Raw genomic sequence first — 27,897 nt, 5'->3', positions numbered from 1 at the left:
AATAAAACAGTACATTTATCCACGTTATAAACAAGGACGATTTATAGTCACTAACTGGTATTCTAATGCCCTTCATTGTGTCGGGATTGAGCATTTGTAGAGACATGAGCAATCTGAAACAGAGCTGTGTGCCTTTTATTTATTTTTCTTCATAAGCAATTCATTAACAAATACTGTTACAACACAAAAAAAAACTAATGTTGGCCACATAATAGAAAAGATCTCCTCATATTGTTTCTTCCATTTTAATAATTACAAAATAATTGAATTGCTCTCCAGGCAATTACATGGAAAGAGAATGTTCAGGTCACACCTTAGTCACTGTTTTGTCATTTGCAAATGCAAAACATGTCAACAATAAATAATAATCTCAAATGTACACAAAAAGATTGACAGTTCACCACAAGGTAATTCCGATGGTCGGTAACAAGGATGTTTTGTTGAGAGCAAAAGTGTGACAATTCACACAAGTTACAGGAAGAAAAAAAAAAAAAAAGAACCCTGATCAGCTATACATTGACACAAGAGAAAAAGTTGTTTCTGGTAAATTTCATTGAGTACAAAGAAAGAGAGCGAGAGACTTCTTCAGAGTATAAGCATCATTGTCGAGATTATTCAAGCAAGACATAAGGCAACTTCTCTGTTGTTTTTGTTTTTTCATTTTTTTGTCACTTTTAGGGTTGGTTGTCGTTGCATAATTCATAGCGATGGAACCGGCCTGCAGTCTATCATCTAACAGATTGAGAAGATTTGTACGATGGATAATATTTGTTTTATTGGCCATCACAAAAACTGATTGGGTGAAGCGGAATTTCCATGTAACAATGACACTTTGATATCGTCGCTTAGCGCAAAAGTTGGAAATGCGGAGGGCATAGCGTAGTTGTACTTTAGAGTACACAAATGATTTCCAGCTCCACTATAATACAGCTAAAAATGAAAGGCTTATGATAGCAAGAGTTTGATGGTGGGAATCATTTGTCAAATGTATTCTGAAGAAATGGTAAGTCAACTAGCGTTCTCGAAAGGACTGTGAGTCAACCTTGGTGGTTTCACAATTTTTGTTTGCCTCCTCATGTTTGGAGATGATATTGCCCTGAGGGTGTCTTTACCGGAAAGGTCCATTCTGTGATTAAAGTAAATATTGTGTCATTCATTATTCCATCGTGATGCTGACAGGACAAAGATGGATCAATGCAAGAACACCTTTGCCATTTGTCTTTTGCTCTTGCTCTTGGAATGTCCCACGGCCTTTCACTTTTTGCTTCTGCTTTTGAAAGCTGACCCTCAAAACCATTCAATTAACCAACAAAGAACGAAAGATTAGAATAGGATGAAAAAATTAAAAATCACGATGGACAGTGACGAAAAGCATTTGAAAGCCCGAGTTATTAACATGATTGAAAGAAACCATTCAATCTCTCCCCTGATGAAATGTCATACAGGTGGCGGTCTTTAGAAGAATGTAGAAAAAGCAACAAGCTGATAAGGGCAGCTCCAGAATGACTGGCATTGACATTGATTAGAGAGAAGTGAAAGGAAGTGCTTCAAGTGACAGCAAAACAAGGCCTTGGCAAGCAACGACGTGCAGCTAAATGCATGACTAATAGGCAGCAGATGATTGCACTCTGCAATCTCCGCCGCCGCTGCTGCCGCTGCTGCTGGTGCTGCTGCTGCTGCTGCTGTTTGCACCTACCTCCCCCTCACATCCCACACACAAAATGAACTTTACAGCCATTTACGGTATGAGGATGCATACTAGTGATGAGCTTTTCCAGGAATAACCAAATACTGGACATACAAAAGTCTCAACATGACAGTTGGAAAGAAAAAAGCTGATAAGTAATGTCCCATGGAGCGGGCAATTCATTTGACGGTAAGCGCTTGCAAATTTTGGCAACTCAGATGAATCCATTTAGCAAGGTGATGGTCTTAACACACCGCAAGTGATAAAACATGATTTCAACTCAACACGTGATGCTCCTAGTTCTTGAATTGGATATTATACATACATGAACAAATCTGGCAAAAAAAGGAAATGAAATTACAAACGTGAAGCAAACATTTCAGATTGCCTGGTGTTTGATTATTCTTGTCCATAATATTTCAACGCGGGCTTCACTCAGTCCTGTCTCAATTCAGAGCATCAAAATGGCCTGTGACAGTAACAGCACGGCTAATGTATGATAGAAAAGTGTCATTTGCCAAGCTATCAAACAAAAAAGGGCCTGCTTTTATTTTGTTTTTGAAAATGTCATTCATTGAATTGAATTCTGTGACGTTTAAAATAAAACAAATGAAATCCACCAAGAAATACCGAGGCTGCACAACATGGTGATGTCGTTAATATTCACATCTGGTTATCCGTAGACTGTAATGATGATGTTTGCGGCTCCTCCCATCAAAATGCGGAAAAAAGAGTGTTTGGTTGCCAAGTGCACTTTTCTGCTTGTCATATAATAAGGCCTAAGAGAGAGAACTGGGTGAAGCGACAGTAACACACTGCAGCAATGATTTGAATATACTATGTCCTGTGGGACTCCAATTAGACAACAGTGCAGGGCTCTATAAAACAATGACAAACTTCCAAACAGCTTTGCTGCAGTCTGGAGGGAATAGAAAAGCCAGAGAAGTTACGTACTGTACGTGGATGGGCCCACTGACAGCTTTCCTCCAGGCTTCCCATGATGGCATCAATTACATGAACCAAGAGCAGCGCCGTGCTGTCATCTTTTCTATGACATGCAAACATTATCCATTTGAAGAAGTCAAAGGCGAGTTGTGATGCTGGTACTTTGGATGATGGCAAGGATACGTGGGTGCTTGCCTGCGTGCGTGAATGTGTGTGTTGTGACATGGATGGATGGATGGATGGATGGATGGATGGATGGATGGATGGAAGCATGGATGGATGGCACAGTGGTCCTCAGAGTATCCATCTGTCAAACACAGGAGGAGGGAAAAAGTCAGCAAAGAAAGGAAGCCCACACTTCACATTCACACAGAGCCTAGTTTATAAGTTCAATTGTAAAGAAATGAAACCACGATACAAACATTCTCTCTTCCACTCACACAGCTGCATACAATACAAATGGCGGGTGGAGCAGCAACCTTATTTGTTTTGATTGCGGATTCGCAGACACCTCCTCTTCATGGGGGGCTCCAGCTCAGGGCTTCCGGCAGCTGATAATGGCGCACTGATGGAACAGGAAAGGATGGCTGTCTTCTCACTGCCGGGCTTTGGCACAGGCTGGATCATCACGCAAGCCCCGGTAGATAGCAGTGGCAGGGTGTAAGCGCGTTCACCCTCCTCCAAGTTGGAGTCAGGGTCGGCTTTGCCCTCCGCGGCCTCGACCGTCTGCTCTTGCGATGAGCCGCGCTCGGAACAATTGTTTTCTTTGAGGGCTTCTCGTTCCAACTCGCCATTTGCCGCGTGCTCCCCTACGTCGGCCTCCGACGTGAGATGGTCTCCTGTTCTGTCCCAGTTCAAATTGGGAGTATGACGTGAACCGTTGACGATGGCAGCGGGGTTGCTTTGAGGGTGGGCTTGGGTCCTTGGCGTGCTGGGAGCAGGTGATAGGCTAACGTCGCTTTCCAGATTGGAGCTATTTCTGTCGGAAGCCGAATTTGCTGTTTGCAGTGTTTGTAAACTGGTGGCTACACACAGCTCAGTATTTGTGTGGGCTTGTTGTAATGCGTCAAGATCATGACAGCCATTGACTTCCCTTTCCAGCCCGACATCGTCAAACTCCGCCTCTACTTTGACGTGCACCTTAGGCAGAATCTTCTGAATAACGTGCTGTTGGCACGATTTCTGGTTTACTGTTAGATCGATAACGCCTTCCGTTTGTCCAGTGTCAAGAGTTGAGCATAGCTTTCTCATATTATCTTCTACCTTCACAGTCTTGTTGGAGACTAATGACCTGTTTTGATCTGAACATCCAGGAGAGAGACACTCTACACCTTGGGGATCTTCTCTTTCTTTGCCTCTCTCTTCTCCAGAGGACTTTGATAGCCCGCTCGCTGAAATGTCTGAAGACAAAGGTGCACTGGAGAGAGGCTCAGCGTTTTCTGCTTCGTTCCTGGAAGATTTGGGGTTGAAAGGGATTGGAATTGGAATGGGAACGGGGACTGGAAGAGGTACGATGACAGGGTAAGGGACCAAAAGGGTCGGTGGCGGTACTAATGGGGCTAAGGACGGCATGCCGTAATTCATCATTGGCGGCATAGGAAGGGGTCCATTGGGCAGCATGTTGAGCGAGGGGTAAGGGGCAAATCCCGGCATGTGGAGACCGGCGTGTGGGGGGATGATGCCAGGATTGGGATTGCTGGATGAGAGATGGACATGAGGGGACATCATGGGTCTGTGCATGGGGCTCGAGGCAGGACCAAGAGTCCTGGATGGAGGTGGGGGACCTATACCAGGAATGATGGGGTTTGACAGGGGACTGTTGGCTCCGCCCGGGTGGACGGACGGACGGAGAAATGGCGGCCGGATTTGCTGCATCATCTGATGTTCCATAAACAGAGGCAAAGGCATCGGCCCGCGGGGAGTCATCACCATCGGAGGACTCCCCGGAGGGACCCCGAAAGTCGGCATGGGAGGGGGCGGGAGCGCGGGGCTCTCGTGGCTTCGAGGTGTGGGCATCTTGGCGGAAGAGGAGGATGGAGAGCACATCGCATCCGAGGAGGACGTGGCAGATGAAGTGCAAGGAGCCAAAGAGTTGGCGGGCCCTCCGGGTGAGGGAGCTTTCCGACGAATGTCCGATAAAGGTGTTCCCCAGGATTCGGGAGTGAGCAACTGCACGCCGCCGCCGCCGCCGCTGCACTCTGCCTGAGCCTCGCCTTGAGGGTTACAGAGAGCTCCGGGCAACGCTGCTTGGGTCTCCTTATAAAAAATGTCCATCTTATATTGGTTCAGGCATTTGGCACTGCAGAACTGCAGCCGTCGTTCACCAGCCCCAAAGTCGAGATACTCCTTAGTGTGGCGGATATGCTTGCACCAGTCGCATACCTGGAACAAAAACACATATTACACACACTCTGTAAGTCACCCAGCTTTCAAAAGACTTTCTCAATTGAATTTAGTAGCGTTAAGAAAAGCGTTAAGAAAAGACAGCAGCTGGAGACGCACATCAAATAAAGGAAAATGACGCTTGAATTCAAAACACTTCATTTGAGGAATCTTCAGGCTTGTGTGCTGCCAGCGATTTGTCTTGCTTGTGTCCAAACAGTGTGTGCATGTGTGTGTGAGATGCACATCTTAACAATGTCCTCGTTTGGGGTAAGCACAGATGAGAAACCGTCTGTCTGCCTAAACCAAAACTGATCAGCTCATCGGCACGCTCTGAAGAAACTTGATGACAATCTTGATCGTTTGAATCAGCAGTAGGGAGACGTGGCAAAACAGGCAAGACGGTGGCACTTCGGGACACCCCTGCACTAGATTGTGCAAGGGGTTTCATTTGCTCGGGTGTGGAGGGGGAAAAAAAAAAATCCAAGCCCATTTTTCTTCAGGAAGAGAATGAATGTGACCCTGGTAGAGTAGATAGCAGTGGGCGAGACCTAAACACAGTCTTACTTGTTAGGCCACACACAGCTCACTCTGTCAGCTCGGGGAGGAGTGGCGGGTCCTTGCTGGAGATAATTAAGGCATTAATCAGTTGTCAGAGCCCTCAACGACAACCATCCATCACACGCATCCTTAAGATCCCTGGGTACTGAATGTTAATAAGCAGGAGGAAGCTGGAAAAACTATTTTCGCCCCGCGGGCGGCATTGCAACATTACTTTATCTGGCCTAATCCTCTTTGGCAGCGGCAGCGGCAGCAGCAGCAGCAGCAGCAGCAGCAGCAGCAGCAGCAGCAGCAGAGACGAGCGAGAGAGAAAGGCACCTGCTCTTCTCAATTGCTCATCATTTACTGGACAATGTGTTCCAGCCACATAGAAAAGGCATCCAAGCACGCCATGCCATTTGTTTGCTTACTTTGTTGATTCCAACTAAAGCACCGACAACTGCATTTTAAACACCTTTTTAACCAAACCATGGAAGCAAAATCAGCATTGTGAGATCCATGCTTTTTCTTTTCTTTTTTTAACTTTGAGTAAGCCTCAGGAATTTTTGTGAACTCACAAATACTGCGAGAATTCAGCTTGCGAGCAGGCAAGGTTACCTAACTGGGGCAAAACCCGCCAGACCATAAATGCTACAAAATTGCTGCTGGAATTTCCAAAACTCAATGGCTACTTATTCCAAGTTAACATAATGTGTCATGAGTAAGTCAAAGTCACAGGGGCCATCTTTGAATGAAATGTTAAGTCTAAGAAATGTGAATTATAAATGTGTTCAAATGTTTCTTGAGTCACAAGTACAGATGGAGAGCACTTAACTGACTGTGCGCTGCGAGTGAAACATTACGCTAATGGAGTTGTGCTCTACACATCCTGCACACAGATGTTTGCAGTTGAATTTAATTATGGTCATTTATTTCCACCGTGGCCAAGAAACAGAAATTGGTGGCGCACTTGAACCATTTGCACTAGAGCAATTAAGATGCCATTCGCCAATCGCTCACATTAGCCAGGCTTCGTCCGGATAGTAGCATCTAACCTAATGACTTTGCGAGTGACCCCGAAGAGTCCAGCGATCCGAGACTGGATGTGAGCATTTCTTTGAGAAGTGATTGCTATTTCTCAGGGTGGGCCTTTTGGTCGGTTCAGGTGGTTTCACCCAAACGGACATTTTCCAATTCCCGACAGCCAACGTGCACCTGATTCCAAATATTACCACTCGTCAGGATGGAGGAAAAGATTTTGGGGGGGGGACCCATGGAACAGACAAAGTCGTTTCAAGTCATGTACATTCAAATTCAAAACAGTCTGGAAATGTCAATGACAATTTCACAATTAATGTTCAAATCGTCTTGAAGCTCCGTCATTTGGTTGAATGTGACACGTCAGCTTCCGTGTCAACGCAAATTTCTTCCAACTCAAAGCCAATCTTAGTGGCTGGAGGATCGATCGATCGTCAACTTTGATCTGGTCCTTTGCAAAATGCTCCTGGGCTAAGACAGAAAGAACATCATGAAAACAACAAGCTGGTTAGGGTCCTTACAAGCACATCGCTGTTTGTCTTGAAGACAAGCCTGGGCGAGTCCTGAGTAAAGCTGTGCTGGAGTAAATTCCCACCGAGGCCATCGTCGTCTCTCGCCTGGGGGGAGAAATAATGGCTGCTTTTTATGGATGGACAAAATGAACAGAGGCAACAAGGAAACTTAAGGATGGAAAACAAATGAGGAACACAAATGGAGAGGAAATACTTTTGGTTTGAGAGTAAACCAATCCAAAGTATTTGAAACTAAAGTGTCGGTGACTGGAAGGGAGTCTTCCTTCATGCATTGGTGAGCACTGAGTGTGCCTTCAAATGCTCATTTGTCCAAGGCCAAAGAAAAAAGAAAAGGTGGTGATAATAAAATGTAAATGATACCAAATCTATGAAAGTCTCTTTCATCGGAATAATTTTCCACTTAATTCAGGTTTGTGCTTCAGCGCCGCCTCGCTACGGGACTGCGCACAAAGCAAAAGCCATCGGTAAAATGCCTTTTCGTTCATGCTAATTTATGGAATCATTTCATATTCACAGAGTCCCATTTACAAGTTCACGCTAATATTTATAGTCAAGACACAATATTGACCAAAACGTGTTTTAAAAAATGCAAGTCAGCATTTTCTCCTCCATAGCGCCAAGATGTTCATTAAAAAAATCATTTGAAAAGAAAAAAAAACAAAACACTGAAAAGAAATATCTGGAAAACAATCATGCCCTTGAGTATGTCATTCCGTTTGCGCAACTGCAATAGGCAGTACTGGGTGATGTCAAACACATTGAGACATTTTCTTTTTTTCCATTTCGAAGGATACAAGATCTGGAAAAATTCTTCAGCCCATTTTACATTGTTAAAAAGATGCCAGACGGATTTAAAACAAATGGAGGGTCAAATGAATGAGTGCATGAATGCACGGACATGGGACAAGCGCTGTGTTTGCTTCCATACACACACGCACACACACACACACACACACACACACACTATTATTCCAATTTGTGCTCTGACCCTCTGGCCCCGCGCCACTTTATTTGCATATTGTACTAATGAGGTGTTGGCACTGTGAACGAGGCGTGGGCTGTTCACTAGAAGACAGGCAAAACAGAGATGGACCAATGGATGGATGGATGGATGGATGGACGGACGGACGGACGGACGGACGGATGGATGGATGCATACGTCACAGTGATGATGCCAAGCCGAAGCTCACTCAAGACTTTGGGCCAAAGGCGATCTGCGCTCGAGACTGATGAAGCAACCACAAGGCAAGATATGGAGAAAGACAACCATTCACACTCAGTATTCACACCCTCGCTGAGTGGGAAATGAATACGTAGATGGATGCAGAAGACAGGAGAATAAGCCACTTTACATCCATTCTCCATCATCACCACATTGGAAAAAAAAAAAGTGTAATCAGATGCACATTTCCAAGTGGGGTACTTTTTACAGCTGCATTTCCACATCATTACTCAAACAAGTTTAGGAAATGATATCATCCAAATGCGTAGTTAGTGAGACATACTTGGGTCTTTATTTGAAGACAATCGCTGGCAGCTACAATATAATCACCTTCCCCTCAATGCCCCGAAGCTGTGAGAGGCAAGCCTTGAGGCGTCCCCCCCCCCCCACCGCAGTAGACACACACAAGCGTACACACACACATACACACAGCACACACTCCGCTCATTCAGTCTGCTTCCTTGCCGTGCCGTGCCGTGCCGTGCCGAAGGGAGGGAGGGAGGTGTGGAAGGGAGCAAATATGTGTGTTTGAGGGGATGTGACATGAAGCAGCATTCTGCACCCTCATGCCAGGAGGGAGCTCCTGGGGTGAGATGTCAATGGGGGTCGAGGTCTCCAGGGGGGAATATTTGGCGGTGTGAACAAAAAGCTTGGTGCTATGACAGCAACAACCCGAGAAAAAAAATAAAAAAGATGAGCTCTCCTTATTATCTCCAGAAAGTTTTTTTAAAAGACTGTTACAATGTATACTATAGCCTTGTACTTGCTCAAGAAGACCAATAAGTTTTTATTCATGCAAAATAATGCTAGTTAGTGGCCATCCTGCACCACCGCGCCTGTAACCTTGCTTATATTTTAGTATGCAAAATAAATATGATTTGAAATGCTGATGCAGCAAAAAATCTAGGGCATTGCCAAATTTTTTCCCCAATATATAATTGCAGCAAAGGGCTCCCATATATTATGTGTATTTGATCATTTATTTTATTTGGTGGTATTTCAAGTGTATGATAAAGTATCTTTCTCGCAAGGTGGAATGAATTTAATGCGCCATGCCATAAATAACATCAGTTCTTAGCGTTCAAACAGTACACTGTACAGGAGGCAGCGGAATGTCAAATGTGCTCAAAACATCTCGAACAAGTGCAGCGATAAATTCAAATAAACAAGATCAGTTAGTCAGGTCGATGATGAGATTCAGACAATGAACAACGGGAAATAAAAAGGGACAACCTTGCTGTCGCAATTACTACTTGCTGTGCTGGTGGGGTATAGAGGAAGCACTGGTGGAGCTAGGAGTTTTTCCTGGGGCGGACGGGGGGGCACAGGGAGGCCAAGAATATGTCCGAATTGACCCGTTTTTTCCACAAAACGCTGATAAATTAAATGTTGTCTACGGGTGACGAGGTAAAGATGGGAAAGAAATCCAGTGAAAATTGCAAAATGCCCAAAAGTCGATGACCTAGCATATTTTAAGGCCGGGAGGGGGGTGTACCCCGTGGCCCCCTCGTTCTAGCTCCGCCAGTGAGAGAAAGTGATCGTGTTGGATGAATAACTGACTTCAGGACAGAAAATCACAGTACAATGCATACTCACAGTGTAACTCCTTAAATATCCCAGCTTTAGACAAAGAGGAGATTTTTAAAGAATGAGACAAACGGATCAATGCTAACACGCACCAGGAGCATCCCCCTGCAGATGTTTTATAGTAAAAGTCTAGTTTGAGTTCCTTCCTCATCCTTTTAACATTATGCATTTTATGTTCAAGGCAAACGTGACAACGTGATGAACATTTTGTGAACAAGAGATGTGCTTTCAAATGTATGCAGCTGGCTCACTCTTATCAGAGAAGTGCAAACAAAGTTTCTAAAAAGTCAACGCAACATGGAGAAATTTGCTCAAACACATCAACTGTACAAATGGGAAAATATTCAACAAGCGTATATCTCATTATCACTTTAAAATCCCATAACGCTGCTTTCATATTCCTATTCATGACCAGTTAAGCGAGTTTAACAATATGTTGTATGTGCTCCACCGGTCTAATCACAGCAATCTGATTCATGTTGCCTTTCTGGAATATGAGTTAAGCAGCTCACCCATTCACCCATTTTAATCCATCGCACAGAAAATTTCTGGGGGTTAACTTCCCCTTCAATGAACTGACCTATTGTGACAACAGTGTTTCATTTTCAAATCAGCTGATCATACACCCTCCATTAAGAAATGCTGCTGAGGATTTGGTGGTATTTCTTTACCTTGTTCCTCTTGAAGTAGGCTCTGCGGCAGGCTGCAAAGCACTTCTCGCTGCAGAAACTCTTCAGCTCACTCCCCATGCTCAGAGAGTAGCGTTTGACGCCGATCTTCTGGCACCAGGCGCACATGATCTGCACGCTGGTTACATCGTCATCTGTTGAAAATGCATGCAGTTGGGATTAATAGTCACCGATGGTAATAAATAGCGTCGTCACATCTTGCCTAACAGTTGTGCTCGGAGTACAAGTGCGAAAACAGTAACCGGATACAGTTTGGGGATTAAACAAACAAACAAAAACAAAAAAAAAGCACTGTGCTGAGAAATTCAGCTCCACTCCAGTCTTTATTTTGCGTTGGCTGTCATGGTCGTGATTGTTCAGTCCGCACGACGGAGTTGAGATCTGTCTCAATAATGTGTTGTGATCTTCCTTGGGCTCATACATCACTCCTCGGTGACATGTCTATCCATCATCGCTTTGGATAATTCCGCCAACTTATTAATGATCAAATGACAATGATATATTATCTCTCACTTTGACTTGGCAGAGGTATAAAGGCAGTATAAAATGTGAATTTTAACGAACGAAACCGCTTATTGCAAGATTTGCTTCGGATAGTGCAGGTATCCCAAATGAATCCACCAGTTAAATCTCTGGAAATGTTTCTAAATATCCTCATTAAAATGTATGAATGTACATTGCTACAATGTGTGGACAAGACATCATTTGAACAGACCCTCAGCGACACTGAAAAGGCTCTTTGGTGCTAAACGCTGCCTCTGTCACCAGTGATGAGCTGCAGGCTTTTAGCGCTCGCTGCTGCTGGTGCTGTTGTGGTAAGGCAAGTAAGATCCGCTGAGACTCTCCCAATTTTCACATTATGACTATGCGAGTGTGAAGCCAGAAAAAAAAAACAAGCACAGCCATTAGTCTCTCGCCCCCACTGACCCCCTCATCGCATGCCGGCTAGGATTTTCACCTCTTGTTGGGATTAATGCACCTGCAGAGCCATCCTATTTGAAGTTAAAGACCAAGTCGCAATTAAGAAAATCGCTCCCTCAGGCTCTTAAGACAGGACAATGGACACCAAGTGCATAAGTGATATTCCTCCTCTGTTCAGCATCTAACACTAAGAGCCTTTATCTGTCTTTTATATGTGTTCTATTTCAGCAATCATGCCCACCGCTCATAATAAAACAGATAGAAGAAAAACAAGAGTGACTATGTAATTGCTACAGTGGAGCAAGGGCAAAAGAGGATTCACAATGCAGTACAGTGTCTTCCTTTTCAGGAGAAGACACAACCCAAGGTGGATTGTTTTTCAACGGTCTCCAGCTGCCTGGCACCTCGTAAAAAAAAAAAAAGCCATCGCGAACCACGCACATCTGCACACAGGGAGTTACACAATTATTCAGACTTTCCTGATATATGTAGAAGAAGGTGCACTTCAAAAGCGCCTTTGTCAGATTCTGCAGGGGTACATGAATAATTCAGCGCATGCGTGGGGGGTTGAGGGGAGAGCGCTTGGTAGGGGTGTTGGCCCGGTACGGGGCTTTAAGTGGCATCGCACCATCTGTCCCCCCCCCCCCCAGTGCGGAATCCTCTTCGCCGATGCCAAGGCGGCTCGTAGCGTCCGCAGGGCGTAACAACCTCCTGTGCATCAGCAGACGCGAGAGATAATGATGCCGCTGTCTGGTCGGAATGTGCGGACATTTCCTTGGAGAGGGCAATATTGACACTTGGAGCAGGTGGAGAAAAACAAGGTGTACAGCAGGTAGCTAGCTCATTAGACACCTGTCCATGCTGCCTGCCGTGGGAAGTTTCAATGTTAATTTCACCATTGTTATTGCCTCCAGCTTGAGATAGAAAGCTCCAAAGTCAGATGCCCCTGAAGCCGGATAACTCGACATAATTAGAATGAAATAATATTCTTTTTTTATTAAGGAATAACTGGATGTCTTTTCCTTTACATTCACGTTTTGCATTTGTTTTGCTTTTTCCTATCAATCATGTCTCATGTGTTTGTTGCTACCTGTTGGTGGCTTGATGAGTGGCGGGGGGATGACCGGGACAGTGACGGGCTGGTTGCCGTGGTCCTTGGTGCTGGCTGTAGAGGTGGACGATGTGGTGGGGTGTTCTGAGATTCCGTTTCTGAAGTTTGGCAGACACTGTGAGCTGTTGGCTCCATCCGGGGACACATTGCTGCTCTGTCTTGAAGATGGAATTTTTGGCAACAAATTTTCTGTGAAAGAAAAGTGATGAGATGCTGCTGACCTCACTGTCAATCCATCCATCCATCCATCGCAACAGAGCAAACCTTACATTGGAATTATGGGGCAGGGTTTTTTGTTAGATTAATGCCGGAATGAATCAATGGCGTACTTGTGTGACAGTATGCTTTGGCCTTGAACGCAACTTGGTGAATAAAGAGAGAAAAAACAGCAGGTATTGAGAAAAAAAAAAGACTGCAGGGTATTGTTTGAAATCATTTTCCAATATTGTGCAAATGGTGAGGCGTCAATAGTTTCCGTCCTCTGACTGACTAGTCAGAGCAACAATTGAAACAAAGAAAACATAATGGATCTGCACATTTCATACACCTAAGTATTTCTGTGTCTTGTTTGCATGGTTTGTTCTTCTCACCTTATTATCTAACTATTGATTCTACACTGCTCCAGATGATTCTAACCCAATTTCATGTTGTTCTAGTGCATTTGTTTGTATTGATGCTTGCCATGTCAGTGTCTTGCACCTTTAAGGACAGAGATGTGCTGCGGCGTTTGACCTATGGTATCCAAGTTGTCCGAGTCTCTCAACTCCACCTTGTCGTAGCCGTACCACCCCAGCAGCTCGTTCATGGTGTTCTCTGCAAAACTCTGCATACACACAAACAAACAAACAACGCTGGATGAGCAATGTTACTCAGTGCAACTGATTGTTAATATCTACTGACAGTACCTATTGATCTGTATTGATATCAAATAGCACAACGGTGGCTGGATGTGACGTGAGGCAAGCAGTTCTAAACCCAACCAATTCAATGTCAACTACCCGTTTGCCAAATATGTACAAAAAGATAAACACAAATTTTGATAAAGCAGCGGCCATAAAGAAATGGTATCACTCTTGTACTTATTCAGAGCTGCCATTGATCAGTGTTGAGGCCAAAGAAAGTGCACAAGCACAGCATCAGATCAATTCTTCCCATTGAACAAAAAGATTGGCAGTCAGTCACATTGAACGTAGTAAAACAATGCAGGGGAAAGGAGAAGGAAAACGTCTCACGGCACCGCTGTCCCTCGTGTCACCCACGACTTGGAAAAGGTGGGCGGATTAGAACGAGTGCAATCTAATCCTGCTTGGCGGCAGAAGGAAGCACAAACTTGAGGAAGCAGCCATCAGCCACCGACAGACAGCTTTAGTATCTATCGTCTGGGCCGTCAGGATAGGCGACATGCGATTGCGCTCCACCGATTCCTCCAAGCAACAAGTGGCCGGTCCGACTGACATGTGATCAACTGAAAAAAAATGCTGAATTGACTTCATGAATTTATTTCATCAAGTGCATCAAATGCATCTGGATCCAAATATTTTTGAAGTAGCTATAATTATCATATTTCATGCAGCCACTGCACACAATGAAATTGAGCAAAGTCAACACAGCATTTTTTTTCTTCCCTCAAGGCAGGGACACATCTGGGCAACACAAAGCAGCAGTCAGGCAAATGTTCCAATACTTTTGTTCACATGAAAATTGGATCGCTTCAGACAAAAGCTGCTGTCTCAAATCCAGACTAAAATACCTTGAAATCAAGGATGGAATGTTATCTCTTAAACGATCTTGTGACATCAACTTCATCCCTGCCCTGGCCTCCCCTGCCCTGCCCTGGCCTGGCCTGGCCTGGCCTGCCATTCTAGACTCGACTAAGAGTGATCCCTTCACTTTTACTCTGGCACCACCATGAGGTTGGCATTTGACTTGGACCAGATGAATGGATGGATGGGTGGATGAATGGATGGATGGTGCTACTTTGAATGACCTTTCTGGTGGGATGTTAATTTGGGTTTGTGTCTAAAGCAACTAATGTGTTATTCGGGACTGTAAAATCTGCATGAAAAATCAATCAATCAATCAATCAATCAATCAATAGAACTCAAGGCTGGAATATCAAACTTGTGAAGTAGCTCTTAGACTTCAATCACATCTCACGTCAACTCTGTTGTGCTGGAGAAAGGATTAAAAACTCTGCAATCGTCAAAATACTTTATGCCAAACTGTGTCTTGAAGCATCCGGGATTCTTCTCATAGTAAGTGAACAAATAGAACTTTCAGACGGTTTTTCAATTTTTAGAATAAAAAAAAAAAAAGAGTATTATTCTTAATCTAACTACGGTAATGCAAACTACACATTGATATGTATCCGACATATTTTACAGCGGAGATTAATCATTTAAAAACAAAAATCTAAATCCAGCAGACTCCAGCAGCCTCTTTATTCCATTGTAAGATAGCCAGGATGGCTTCCACTAATGATGACAGTGGCTAGAAACCAGAAGAGGACTCCAAAGACCGCGGTAGAATTCCCAAATCCACATCCAAACTTTCCCTTTTACGGATGACTGGTCCAGTTTTTCGACTTTCTCTCCTCTGGCCCTCTCTGCTTTCATTTGCCTCTCCTTTCCTTGACATCTGAGCCGCTGGAGACGCTCAGGTTACAGTTTTTACAGCTTAGCCAGCCCCGTGCTCCATACATTCCTTTCTCCCCTTTCCTCTCCCCTCCATGCCCACTCTGTCCGTCCGTCCGTCCGTCCGTCTTCCCCGTGATTACTCACCGGAGCTTACTTTGCCATGGCCCGCATAAAGTTGCAGCCAGATGAAGGAAACACTGTCAGACTGTTAAGATTTCCAGGGGCGTACTCACAAGGGAACATTGTGTATTTGTGTATGTATGCGCATGTGTGTGTGTGTGTTTTTCTCCCCTATAATTTTAAGTTAACATATTCAAGATGAAATTGTGTACACATGGAATAGAAAATGTTTGTTTGTGCAATTGTATTTTGGAGTGGATGAGTTATATTCAATATTAATAATATCACATCTGCAGGTAAAAAAAAAACAAAAACAGTCACAGCTGTGTCAATTTGGACATATAATGAGGCTTTTTACAGGTAGCCTAAATGTTAGATTATGCTAATGGCCTAAAATATGTTACTGGTAGTTCTTCTGGTCTAACAGTCCACTTTAAGGATATGAATGAAACGATTTGCTAAAAAAATGATATTAATGTTCCATCACCAAACTAACTATTTTACAAATACAGAAGTAATAAACATGACATTGAATAAAAAACCATCCACACGACATCAGAATTTAGAAGAGGGAATTCATTTTTACAGAAGCTGTGGCACAGGGATGCTTCTTAATTCCTACTGGATGGCTCCAAGCACAAAAAGGCTTATTTCAGGTCTCACTGAGCTCCAGCAACCCATTGCTTTTCCTTGGAATCTAACACCCGGAAAAAAAAAAAAATCCCAATTACCCCTCGCCGACATATCTACCTAGAAGAGTGTTTGCAACGTGATTGGCCGAAATGTGTCCAAACAATGCCGAGATGGGAGACAAAGCGACACGCAGAACATCTGCCGTCAAACGTCGCCTGCACTTTCTATTCCCCTCAATGAACACAACTGAGGACCGGACAAAAGCCACGAATGGAGAAATCGTGTTTTATCATCGAACCTTGCAGGCCCAACACGGAAGATTCGATGTTCTTGTCGAGCGCGTAAAGCTGACGAGAGACGCACATCTGGATCACACGCCTCTGGGCAGCCGGGCAGCACGCACACACACACACGCGCCTTTACTTGGCAGATATGAGCACGTAAACGCAACACGAGGAGGCGAGTATTCCCCCATTGATTAGTACTAATTATGCACATTGGATGCTCTCCATGAAGCATTTATAGTAATGATGGTCGTGGGGGCGCGAGGTGCCTTCATGGCGCACGGGATTTTCTAGTAACCATTTATTTCAGATGCATTGATACGCGGGCGGCGACTTGGTGTCACAAAAGCGACACAAACACACTCTTGGTGTCTTGCGTTCAACCTCGTTCAAATAAAACATAAGTGACAGTATAAGGATGAGGATGCCGCGCCGACGGATGGATGCATGCATGCACGGTGCTGGCAGGATGCGCGACTTAAACAATAGGACTTGGGGAATAAAACAAACAAACAAACAAACAAATCCAAACACACTTCAAGTTAGTCTTGCATACTTGTTAATATTCCACTTGGGTGCATCATTTCCAGAAGGGCCACTATGGTGTTTTAACACGCACATGCTCCTCCTCACAAGCACTCCACGCGTAAACGGCATGCAGATCCGTTACCTTCATCTCGTCATTAATCTCCCTTTTCACCGGGTGCGCAGGTTTTCGGCTTCTCTTATTTTCCGGAGGTCTGCCCTCTTTTTCCATCTCTGCCATGTTTTCTCACCGATACTTCTGTCAATATTTGCGCTTGGGGGAGGAGCGGTGGTGAGGGGGGGTCGGAGGTGAGGAGTGGGAACGAGAGGCAGCTCTTTACTGTTGCCAGACGGCGGATGTCTTGCAGCTTCTCAGCGGCCCGTTTGGAGCTGGTGATGCCGCCGAGGGCTTGCCGTGCCGGGCTAAGTCAGCCATCTTCCGCTCGTCCCATCCGCGGTCCGTGCACGCACCAGCGCCAGTGTTGTGCCTCCCGCCCGCCAGCCTCTGTCCAAGAGTCAAAGAAGAGGTTGAGCGAGGGGAGGAAAGGAGACAGGGGGAGGGGCCTATGCTGAAACATTATATGACGTGTTGATGATTAGAGGTAGACTGCGTGTCTTCTCACTTTCCAACGGAGCGCAAATCGGTGCAGTCGCCGCATCTGTTCAGTGCGAGTGCCTTCATTCGTTTAGGGCGGGGGCTCGTCTGCAAGAGGCAAACAGGTGCCCCCCATCCATCCATCCATCCATCCATCCATCCATCCATCCATCCATCCATCCATCCATCCATCCATCCATCCATCCATCCATCCATCCATCCATCCATCCATCCATCCATCCATCCATCCATCCATCCATCCATCCATCCATCCATCCATCCATCCATCCATCCATCCATCCATCCATCCATCCATCCATCCATCCATCCATCCATCCATCCAGTCCACATTATAGTGACAGCAGTGTGACATCCAACTTTCACTGCCCATTTTGTACATTGCCTCTGGAAGTTGTGCGCTCAACGCTTATTGGAAAGAGAATATAGAAATGTGTTACATTATTAGTGGCTGCTATTATACAAAAATACATTGCATAAGAACACATTGCCAGCATCACTGCTTGCATATTACATTCTTAAACAGAAATGGGTGTATATAAAAATAAGGAAAGTCGTTCCACTTTGAAGAGTGTTTTTTCTGCCAGTATGTGTACTTTTACTCAAGTCGGAAGGGAGTACCCACGCCACCTATGGATTTGTGAACTTCAGAGGAAAAAAAAGTCTTTGTTTACGCTCAGGATTCCCTACTCTATTTGGCAAAATAACGATATATAAATTCTATTCTTACATGTATAGTCCTAATTTAAGACTGAAGACAAAATTATATTTCAATTAAATTTATATTTTACATTAACGATCCTTGGATGGGAAGTGACGTCATCGGTATGAATGACGTTGCGACTACGTTTGTAAAAGATGGCGGCGCACTGCAATAGGTCGTGTGTTGTGAAACAGCTAGTTACAAACCAGTGAGTTGCGCCCGTAAAAGATAAAGCGATGAACACATGTGGCATCGAAAGTACTTCATAGTAAAATGGCATTAGATACTTGGAAGGCTGTTAAAAAGTGCTGATAGTATACAAGAGAGAAGATGTTTGCACCTGTCTGGACTCGACTTCCATGCACTGTCCGGTCCGTATCGGTGCGGAGGACAATAAGTCTATTCTCCAGCCCAGTACCTTCAAACTGGAGTAAAGTGGTGTCCGACGCCGAGAAGATTGTGGGTTATCCAACCTCTTTCATGAGTCTCCGCTGTCTACTCAGTGACGAGTTCAGTAACGTCGCCATGCATGTTAAGAAGCTGGTCGGAAGCCAACACCCTCTACTTAACACTGCAAGGTAAAACCATTAGAACTAAGAGAGAACTTGAAAATAAATATCTCTGCGGTCGGTCGGCAACATGCGTTATTGCGTTTAATCTGCCATCCTGCACAGACGATGAGCAGAGTGAAGTGACCCTTGCAATTGTTTGTTTTGTTATTGGTGTTGTCTTTAATTTGAGACCTTTGGCACGATATGACATTTAGCACATCAATGACATGTGACTTCCAATCGGACACACCTCAACCGTGATCGCCCTCGCGCTTTTAAAGAGGATTCGTGCCACCGCTAATGACAGCACTTCCTAAACCACCGGAAATACGCCAAAATAAAAGCACTGATTAATAACGTTAAAAAATAAAGCGTGGCATGAGAAGGATTAGAAAACAAAGCTTGTCAAAAGTTACAAACAGCTCAATATGAGTCAGTTACATTTTCTGAGGAGCATCCATCAGCTCAATTTGGGTCTGCTGAAGATGCACTCAACACATTTGTGATATGATCATTAAAAAACGTGAGTAAACTCCACATTGTGACTTGAAATTCCCTCATTGTACATATTTCAGTTTCAGGGAAGAATTCTTCCAACGCCTTTATAAATCTAGTAGCCCTGTGAAAGTTCCTGCACAGTCAAGTCGAAGGCGTGGGTGACCTCTTCACAACCCTTTCAAGATGACAGCAGCCCATTTCTCTCATCTCCTCTGCCCCCCCCCCCCCCCCCCCCCCACGCTCACTCTTTTTCCATGCTCCATTCCCTTGCACAGGATTGATTGATTGATGAATGAATGCTGTTGTAGATAGTGACATAAATATGAATTGCTTGCAAGCCAGCCCTCACAAACGCTCAGAAGAGAGCTGCCTCATAACAGTTGAGGTCTTTTCTATTTTGCAGGTTGCATGTGAAGGGTGAAGAGAGTTTGCTCCAAAAGGTCATTTCTGTTTTTGGACAAAGTGGCATGAGGAATTTGTTCAATGGAAGGTGCAATGACTCTCTCTTCGTAATGGTTGTGTGTTTTTCCATAGCGCCAAAAATGTCAATCATTCATATATTCATTCTGTCATCCCTCTCTTTTTTTCTTTTGCATTCTCATTTTAGCTCCACTATGTCTGCATTCCCTCCCTCTTTTCATGGTCCATCTCCCACATCCACTCTGTCCTCCCCGCCTTTCCCTGTGGTGCAGGGGTGGGTCAAAGATGGGGGGGGGGTCTGGGCATTGAGCAGTGGGGGTGTGGCCGCCTGTCTCCCTCGGAGCCCCTAACGAGAGCGTGATTCATGGCCCAAGGCGCTCGCTCTCTTAGGGACGGGATTAGAGGTGCTCTGTCTAAACGCTCCCACGAGACATTAAAAAGATATTTAATCTAGCTTCCACATAAACAGGCAGCTGTGTGTGGGCCTGCTATTCTTTGTATACATGCATTATTTTGTACACTACACATACAGTATTCCAGTGAGTGTGTCCACTAACCGTGTCACCATTTTGAGAATTTATGATTTCAGTTCAGCAACTTGCACAGAAGCTTCATAAAAAGAAATTTTAAAAAAGGATATTAATTGCTTTAGCTTGGCTGTGTGTTGTTTTTAATGGTGACCACTTGCACAATCTATGTGCGAGCGTGTGTATGTGTGTTTGAATGTTTTTTTTTTTGTGTGTGCCACTTATGAGCTACCATAGCTCAGGCCCATGACAGCTTTTGGCAAAACATAATTCTAAAGTGACAGTAGTGGAAGGAAAAAATATCCTGTCACCCAGTCTGAGTCATCTTTTTCAAAAGCTGCCATGAAGAGAGAGTTTGATGACTAGAACAGCCAATTTCAGGAAAAACAGTCAACAGGAAGTTTTTTGTTTTGGCATGTCTGTCATGGACAGAAGATGTTGCAGCGTTCAAAAATCAGATATCCTACTCAACGAGACATGCTGGGGATAAAAGCAGGTGGAAGGGCTTGGTAATAGGTTGCAAACGCTCGGCGTGCGCCCGGCCTAATTGTTCCTATCTTCTTTTGCAGAGGTTTTGTCTACGACAGCAGGAACAACCTTCAGATGAGAGGACTGGTTGTCCTTCTTCTTTCAAAAGCCGCAGGACCCAGCCACGCCTCGTCCGATCCATTAGCTCAGGACATGGTCAGCGGCATCTACCCCAGGTAAAATCCACTCATGTCACATTTGTGCGAGTGTTTGCCAACCTTTATGGAGACATACGCAGAGGTGTTCCAATTTGGCCGTATTTTGTTAAGGGCACTTGCCATGTGTTCAGCTGTTGCGGGGAAGTTGCTCATTCCAAAAGTGTCTGCTGCCGTGAGTTGTGAGGCCCTGAAAGGAGTTCTTTCTTTTTTTTGCTTGTGCGTCGTTGAGCAGTGTCTGTGTGGAAAGAGCCGAATACACTTGTTATTATAAAACAGGCAAGAGTACAAATACTTGTTGCTCCGCTCTCTCGCAGCTCACTTGGTGCTTGTGTCACACTGCTGTCCGTACTTGCACGCATTCCTTCACTGCACTGTGATGGCCTGGATCTTGACCCCGCACGCAGTGTGACTTGATCACCTCATTTGTGCTTCTACCCGCACTCACTCTGAGCTCTCTCAGGCTCATTAGCACCTCTGCTGATGGCGAGAGAGAAGGTGCGGGATGATTGAAACCTCCGGGGGAGATGGTCTCCTCCCTCCTGACAGGCAGCATTTGTAAAAGATTCCCCACTCTGCTGCCTGACACTGATGATTCACCAAAACAGCCAAATGATTGATGGATAGATGGCAAGTATGAACGCTTATGTTGATGGCCCGATAGGACAATCATTGATGAGCCAAACCATGGGATGGATGGATGGATGGATGGATGGATGGATGGATGGATGGATGGATGGATGGATGGATGGATGGATGGATGGATGGATGGATGGATGGATGGATGGATGGATGGATGGATGGATGGATGGATGGATGGATGGATGGATGGATGGATGGATGGATGGATGGATGGATGGATGGATGGATGGATGGATGGATGGATGGATGGATGGATGGATGGATGGGACGAAAGGATGAACGAGTGAATATTCTCCATCTTCCAGGCAGCGCTCTTCTTTGAAGTCACTCTCCCATCCTCAAGGCTACATTTAATGCAAAGGCAGACAGCTGAGGGAGGAAAATGGCATAGAAGGCTCAGGACGAGAGGCGTGGCGAGGGGGCGTTCCAACTCGGCAAGATGGCATCAGTTGCTACGCAACCAGCCACCAAAGCTATTTATACACAAGCCCCCTTGTCCCCCTTTTTTTTTTTTTTTTTGTTCCGCCCAAAGCCCCACAGATACATAAGTGGACTGAGAGACAAAAGGTTTGGGACATACTGTACGTGCACAAGGAGTTGATCTCATTCCTCCAGGTGAACTTGTGTGCAGTGGTTCCTGCAAATGATTATTTTACACTTTATCATCATCTTTGATGACACGACAAGGATTTGCTGAATATAAAATGACAATGAAAACGTGGCTATTATTTTACCCTTACATTTATTTGACTCTTTAATGAGCTCATTGTGAGCACTTTAATCCACTTGTAATTGGCACTTGACGCAATTCAGTCATCAATTTTAAGTCAAAAAAATCGTCAACCAAAATGATTAGCAACTCATAATATTATCTAATAGAATTGGCTTCAGAATGAAATACTAGAAGTAGTACATTTTGGGGCTGACAGCAGAGAACGAAAAGCCGCATGTCAGTGACACCCATTGAAATGCATTGGAGGGGGGGGTTAAAAAAAGAAAGCCTGGGGGGTGTTCATACAAGGCAAAAAAAAAAAAAAAAAATCAAGATTTTTTTGCCATGACCAATCTTGAGAACAAGCAACTTTCAAAGAATTTTTTTTTTCCGTGTGCTTATTGCAACGCCCATGGAGGGCGACGGTGGTGTTTGGCTAACCTGTCAGACAATAGGTGTGATTGAGAACGACGTTACATTATTGAATGTTAATCACCCCTTTTTTTTCCAGCTGACATTGAACTCGCCAATTACCTGCCTTAAATGTGCGTGTGTGAGTTTTTGGATGGGGGGGGGGGCAAAACAGGCTCATCAGTTTCTCACTGTGGCTGAAAAAGGTAAGTGGCTATCAGGGCGGGCGACCAACCCTGTCCAGATGAATCCATCCCTCCCTCCCTCCCTCCCTCCCTCCCTCCCGCTGCAGCCCTGTGACTTCCTTCCATATGGGCTGCTAATTATCTGCCACCAATGGCTGAATCAACATTTGATTATTTCCAAAAGCCTCCATTGAAAGAATAGGCTCAAAAGTGGCTGTTGTCTGCTTCCTTTTAATCATGAACGAGCTCCAGCAAGTGCTTTTTCATTTCTTTTTCAGAGTGACAAATGAGCATGAGTGTTGCCAGCTGCAGGGTGCTATAAAACAACGTATGAAATAAATGTGCTTTATGCAGGACAAACCATTTTGCAGGGGTGCAGCTACCTCATTGATGATGACCCATGAACATCTTTGATTGTAAAAGCCCCCTAAATGTTACATCTCTTTATTTCCTGTTTTGTCCGCATGGTAGCCAGCGCAATTTGGCAGAAATCACCGAGTTGATTCACACGGCGTTCCTGGTGCATCGCGGGGTGGTCAATTTGAAAGAGTTGACGGCTTCTGACGGCCTGCTGAAGGACATGGAGTTTGGCAATAAAATGGCCGTCCTCAGCGGAGACTTCCTTCTCGCAAACGCTTGCACCGGATTGGCACAGTTAAACAACACCAAGGTAATCCGTGCGGCTGGCTCATGCATGAACAAACATCCATTTAAGTTCCACAAAATGTCATTTTACGGAACTACGTATATTTGCATCCAGCCTATTCCTTATGGCAATGCAGTTATGGGCAGATGTGGCATTGAGCCATTTGCTACAAAGCTGTTTATTTAAAACAATAATGACTTATTAGACATGCACCAGGATGAATTGTGGACCATCCCACGTTCCATAAGCCTTGCCGTTCTAGTGTGCGTGCATTCTAAAGAAGCGATAATATCAGGTTGTTGGAGACCATTGAATAAAAGGATTAATTGGAGGCAGAAACCGTCATCAGTGTATATTCTCAATCACTCGACCCCAACCTGTTCCTGCCTTGATAAATCACGTTCACGGGAAGCTCTTCATCTGCTTTTTTTTTTTGCGATGTAATTCTGATTGTCATCATCCAATTTCAGTGAAGTGAATAATAGTTACTTTTTAGGTACGCCCCATTTCCCTTTCTTTTGATACGCTTTCATTCTAACAACAATGCACCACATGATTAAACAAACCGAAAAGTTTCTACATTTCCGATAAAAGGCAGAAAATTAATGGAATTTTTGGGGGGGTCAACATCTTGACCTGACCTGATGATTGTCTTTGAGCTGTTCCAAACGATGACAGTGATGGAAATGGTATGTCATGGCCTTGAGAGGTGGTAATCTGTGCCGCTGCCGCCACCGCCGCTTCAGTCAAGTCATCTTGGCCCGCAGCTCCGGTTTCTTCCCTTTTGCAGGCCCTGTCGGCAAAACACGATCCGGCTGGATTTGGGAATGGAGGAAGGTGGAAGCAGAGGGGGAGCTTATCTGATACTTTCCAAAAAAAGCCCCCACTTCCCAAGACAGGGAGAGACACCAGAGTAACACTGTAGGCACATTGTCCTTTCAGGTCCACGGGTGAAGCTCGGGTTTCCTCAATATTTTCCCCCAGATGGATTGCGTTGCATTGGCCGCAACGCACTTTTATGATGAACCAAGGATGACGGCAACGTGTCCCGCCCGATTCATTCGCTTGTATCGCGTATTGTGACCAGACTCTCACGTGGCAAGCTCAAATGTAGCCGTGCGTGCCCCCTGGAAGAGGAAATTGGCAACTGCATTTTTACAGAGCAGTCCGTGTACAAGGAAGGCAAGGGAACTTTACAATATGGATTTATCTTCCTTGGATAAATGTCTCATCAGCAGGAAGGATTTCTACTGTCACAGACGCTCATACTTCAACGTGACACGATAATAATAATAAGTACTTGTTATTAAAGAGGACGTCTTACAATTGAGCCATCTGTTCCGATGCCATTTTGAGTCAGGAGGCCTCTATGGTCGAAAGGGTGACCTTAACGTCTGCTTTGTGTTTGCGTCCGTTTGCCAGGTCGTCGAACTGATTTCCAGTGCCATCGGTGATTTGGTTCAAGGAATCTACTATGAAAATTCCAATACGTTTGAGGTAAAGCACCAGTATGAATGAAAATTGTTAGAAATTGAAAATGGGTGCAGAGCTGCATTTCCAGGACATCAAATCCCAATCCCAACTTGCGAAAGGAAGGCTTGCCCCGACCGAGCCTTCTGTAAGCAAACATTGGAATAGAACTTTTCTAGAATGCAGCAGACCTGTTTTGCCAAGCAGTTAGGATAGTGAAAAATAATTTGTATTCATAGATTTTTTTTTTTTTTTTTTTTTTTATGGTTCATGTCTGGCAGAGAAAGCCTCAATGTCATTAGCATTTTGATGGGATGATTAATGTTTGCGAGGAGGAAATATCTGACAGCAATTATTGTAGACGGGTTTTGTGAAACTATTGTTAATATATTCATGCTTGTATTAGTGAATGTAATTGTCAGTAGTTCTCACCTACACTGTAACAAAGACCTCAAATGATTCTATAACATTTTCTGAACGATTTGCCGAGTTACGGTGGGGATCTTCAATGGCAGATACACAGCAAGAATTCAACTTTATAATCTGTCCTACCCATTCTTTGAGACGGGCCATGCGGTGAATGTGTTTTGACAATCACAGGTTGAGACATCGAGAAGTTGACGCTTTCTACTGTACTTGACTGTTTTTGTAGGAGGATCTTGTCAGCCCTGAAGTGGATACAACAGCATGGGAGGAGCAGACATTCCTGTCTCACGGGGCACTGCTGGCCAAGAGCTGCCAAGCTGCAATGGAGCTGGCACAACATGATAACAAGTCCCAAAGACTGGCCTACATGTACGGCAAACACCTGTCTTTAGGCCACACGGTAAGTTGGGACAATGGACTGTCGTAGATTTGCTCTTTTCTATTGGCATTTGAGGTAGCAAGGACCTGTTAGATTTGATTTGTTTGATTTTCCATTCATTATCTGAACAGCTCATCCTTATATTGTTTTATTTCAATGTATTTTTGAAGGTTATGCTTATTTGATTAGAATTGGAAATGGTAGGTTTTCCATCAATTTTGAGGTCCCACTTTGAGCAATGCACTTTAGTGTTGGATGCCTTCCTGCTGTGTGCTGGGGATCCCAGCATGGGTCTTTTGAACAGCCATTTGCATCCAGCAAGCTGCGTTAGTTGCAGGGCTGTTGATCATGCTTGTTTGGAGTGGGCTCACCTGGAGTGTAAGCAGGCATGACTCACATTGATTGGCTTTGTTAAATTGCTGCGCTTTCCTTCCTTCCTTCGCGCAGCTAAACTCCGACCTGCAACCATTCGTGAAGAGTAACGTGGGAGAGCAGGTGTCTTTCAGTTTTAGCGCCGCACCTGTGGTTTTTCACCGGCACATCGTTGGCCCTGAGCGATGGCAGCAGCAACTGCGACAGGTAATTCACGTGTGGACAAAAAAAAGTTCTAATATTCAGGGACGTTCCTTAGTGGCGATATTTTGATGATTGGGCTTTTTATTTTATTTCTTTTTTTTCTTTATCAGGCAAAAAGAATGAGAAATCAACTGGATTATTCTGAGGTAAGCGCAATTGTTTTGTTTGTCCATTTCACTGTAATAATACTTCATATCAAAGTTGAGTCAAGGTGTGACAGACGGGGACTGGCGGAAGGAGAATGGGCTGCTTGAGACCGGGGGATTATTTACAAACCAGAGCAGGATAGATTAGTTACCAAGGCCTATTTGTGGAGAAGACATTGAGGCTTGAAAACACTGCCATTGTGGGAGAATCTCCTTCAGCTGGAAAGGACACATAGTGAGAAGTTTGCATGGGAGGAGAAAATCACGTGACATACAGTAGGGGTGAGAGCTAGCTAGCCTAACAGGAACCCGATGACCTTGGGCCTAAAGGTGACTAAAGATGATCAAGTTGGCCGTTTTGCAAGCAGTATGCTCTGATGTGAGAGTGAAAAGGCATCTCTTTTAAATTGATAATGTGCCAGAGTGAGCTTGAGCTCTTTTATTGAAATAGAAGAACAGCCTACGGTGCTTAGCACCTGTAAAATTCATGAGGTAAAACGCCCACAGCAAAAAAAGAAATGCTCCTACGTCATCAGGAATCATTCAACTTACTTTGAACATTCTTTGAATTTTTCTGTGTTGGAACTAAAACACCATTTTGTAACTCACCCGTAACAATTGTCATGGAGAGGAATTGCATTCGTCACACTTGACATGAAAATAGATGCTTGTTATTCTTCAACTTCTGGGTGGATGATACAAATATGACGTGTGTTTTGGGTCTCTCGACAGCTTTTGGCAGCGGTGAAGTCAGAGAAAGGCTTGAGCACGGCAATCAACTTATGCCGTTACCATGGCAACAGGGCTCTGGAGGCCATCCAGGCTTTCCCCTCTTCCGAGGCTCGATCCGCCTTGGAAAACATTGCCTGCGCCATCACCAAATTTTGAGAAGGATTCTCTTGAAGGCACACCCGCACACTTTTGAAGGTCCTTTTTTGCAGAGGCCAGCAAAGAAGAACCACAGGACAGAAAACTGGACTTGGGAAAGCAAACCAAGCAAAGCAGGTGCTCGCTCACTCAATGAGGTAAACTGTGAATGTGCTGAACGAAAAATAAAAACATTTTAGGCTCGTGCTTTGAATTGATACGAGAATGAATTGGAAGTTTGACGATATATTTAGCTTTTGTTTGATTTCTATGAAAAAGCAGTTTGTCCAGCCCTGAACAAATTCCCAGTGCCATATGAATTTAGCTTTTTCAATTGGGATTTTTCAGTGAAATCCTCACTGGGGCATCTGATGACATTTGCCAAATTGCCAAGCACACGCAAATAATGCTGTTCTGTCGGATAGGTGATCATCATTTTTAACTCGAGTTTGACATGAGATTCCCTCCCAAGAGAAGGAAATGGCACATGTACAGCTCAAGAACAAAGTGATGCGTGTCACTTTATTGCATGTGTGATGTGATCTAAGTCAAGTCAGGGGCGGGCAAAGGTCACCCACCCTCTCCCGGC

General features: G+C 44.5%; 2 protein-coding genes across 4 annotated transcripts; one reads left to right on the top strand and one right to left on the bottom strand.

Annotated features, from left to right (window-relative positions):
- Positions 1-136: 136 nt before the first annotated feature.
- On the bottom strand, positions 137-19,013 carry sobpa (sine oculis binding protein homolog (Drosophila) a). Of its 2 annotated transcripts, XM_088400872.1 has the most exons (9): positions 18,510-19,013; positions 17,195-17,358; positions 16,999-17,127; positions 13,355-13,478; positions 12,635-12,844; positions 10,606-10,757; positions 7,114-7,209; positions 3,112-5,014; positions 137-2,939 (listed from the first exon to the last, which is right to left on the bottom strand). In XM_088400872.1, exons 3-8 carry the CDS (start codon positions 17,092-17,094, stop codon positions 3,113-3,115), a joined length of 2,580 nt encoding a protein of 859 aa, XP_088256998.1. In that variant the 5' UTR covers positions 17,095-17,127; positions 17,195-17,358; positions 18,510-19,013; the 3' UTR covers positions 137-2,939; position 3,112. The 2 variants fall into 2 exon arrangements, with proteins under 2 accessions (XP_088256998.1, XP_088256999.1); XM_088400873.1 differs by lacking the exon at positions 7,114-7,209 and having other exon boundaries at positions 16,999-17,358.
- pdss2 (prenyl (decaprenyl) diphosphate synthase, subunit 2) lies at positions 18,299-27,522 on the top strand. 2 transcript variants are annotated; one of them, XM_088400874.1, is made up of 9 exons: positions 18,299-18,747; positions 19,622-19,708; positions 20,735-20,869; positions 23,270-23,468; positions 24,867-24,941; positions 25,567-25,740; positions 26,167-26,298; positions 26,406-26,441; positions 27,174-27,522. In XM_088400874.1, exons 1-9 carry the CDS (start codon positions 18,500-18,502, stop codon positions 27,327-27,329), a joined length of 1,242 nt encoding a protein of 413 aa, XP_088257000.1. In that variant the 5' UTR covers positions 18,299-18,499; the 3' UTR covers positions 27,330-27,522. The 2 variants fall into 2 exon arrangements, with proteins under 2 accessions (XP_088257000.1, XP_088257001.1); XM_088400875.1 differs by lacking the exon at positions 19,622-19,708.
- Positions 27,523-27,897: the final 375 nt, after the last annotated feature.

Source organism: Syngnathus floridae, chromosome 16, assembly GCF_059516105.1.
Source record: "Syngnathus floridae isolate MCC-2025c chromosome 16, RoL_Sflo_1.0, whole genome shotgun sequence".
Classification (NCBI taxonomy): Eukaryota; Metazoa; Chordata; class Actinopteri; order Syngnathiformes; family Syngnathidae; genus Syngnathus; species Syngnathus floridae.
Note: the sequence above shows the minus strand (reverse complement) of the source record. Positions and strands in the feature narration are given on the sequence as shown.

Bases quoted from the DNA above. Each gene is read 5' to 3' on its own strand.
- sobpa (XM_088400872.1), bottom strand. From the start codon at position 17,094: ATGGCAGAGATGGAAAAAGAGGGCAGACCTCCGGAAAATAAGAGAAGC. The intron at 13,479-16,998 runs GTAACGGATCTG...GTGTGTATGCAG, and splicing joins AGATTAATGACGAGATGAAG to AGTTTTGCAGAGAACACCAT. The intron at 12,845-13,354 runs GTGCAAGACACT...TTTCTTTCACAG, and splicing joins GCACATCTCTGTCCTTAAAG to AAAATTTGTTGCCAAAAATT.
- pdss2 (XM_088400874.1), top strand. From the start codon at position 18,500: ATGTTTGCACCTGTCTGGACTCGACTTCCATGCACTGTCCGGTCCGTA. The intron at 23,469-24,866 runs GTAATCCGTGCG...TCCGTTTGCCAG, and splicing joins CACAGTTAAACAACACCAAG to GTCGTCGAACTGATTTCCAG. The intron at 24,942-25,566 runs GTAAAGCACCAG...CTGTTTTTGTAG, and splicing joins AAAATTCCAATACGTTTGAG to GAGGATCTTGTCAGCCCTGA.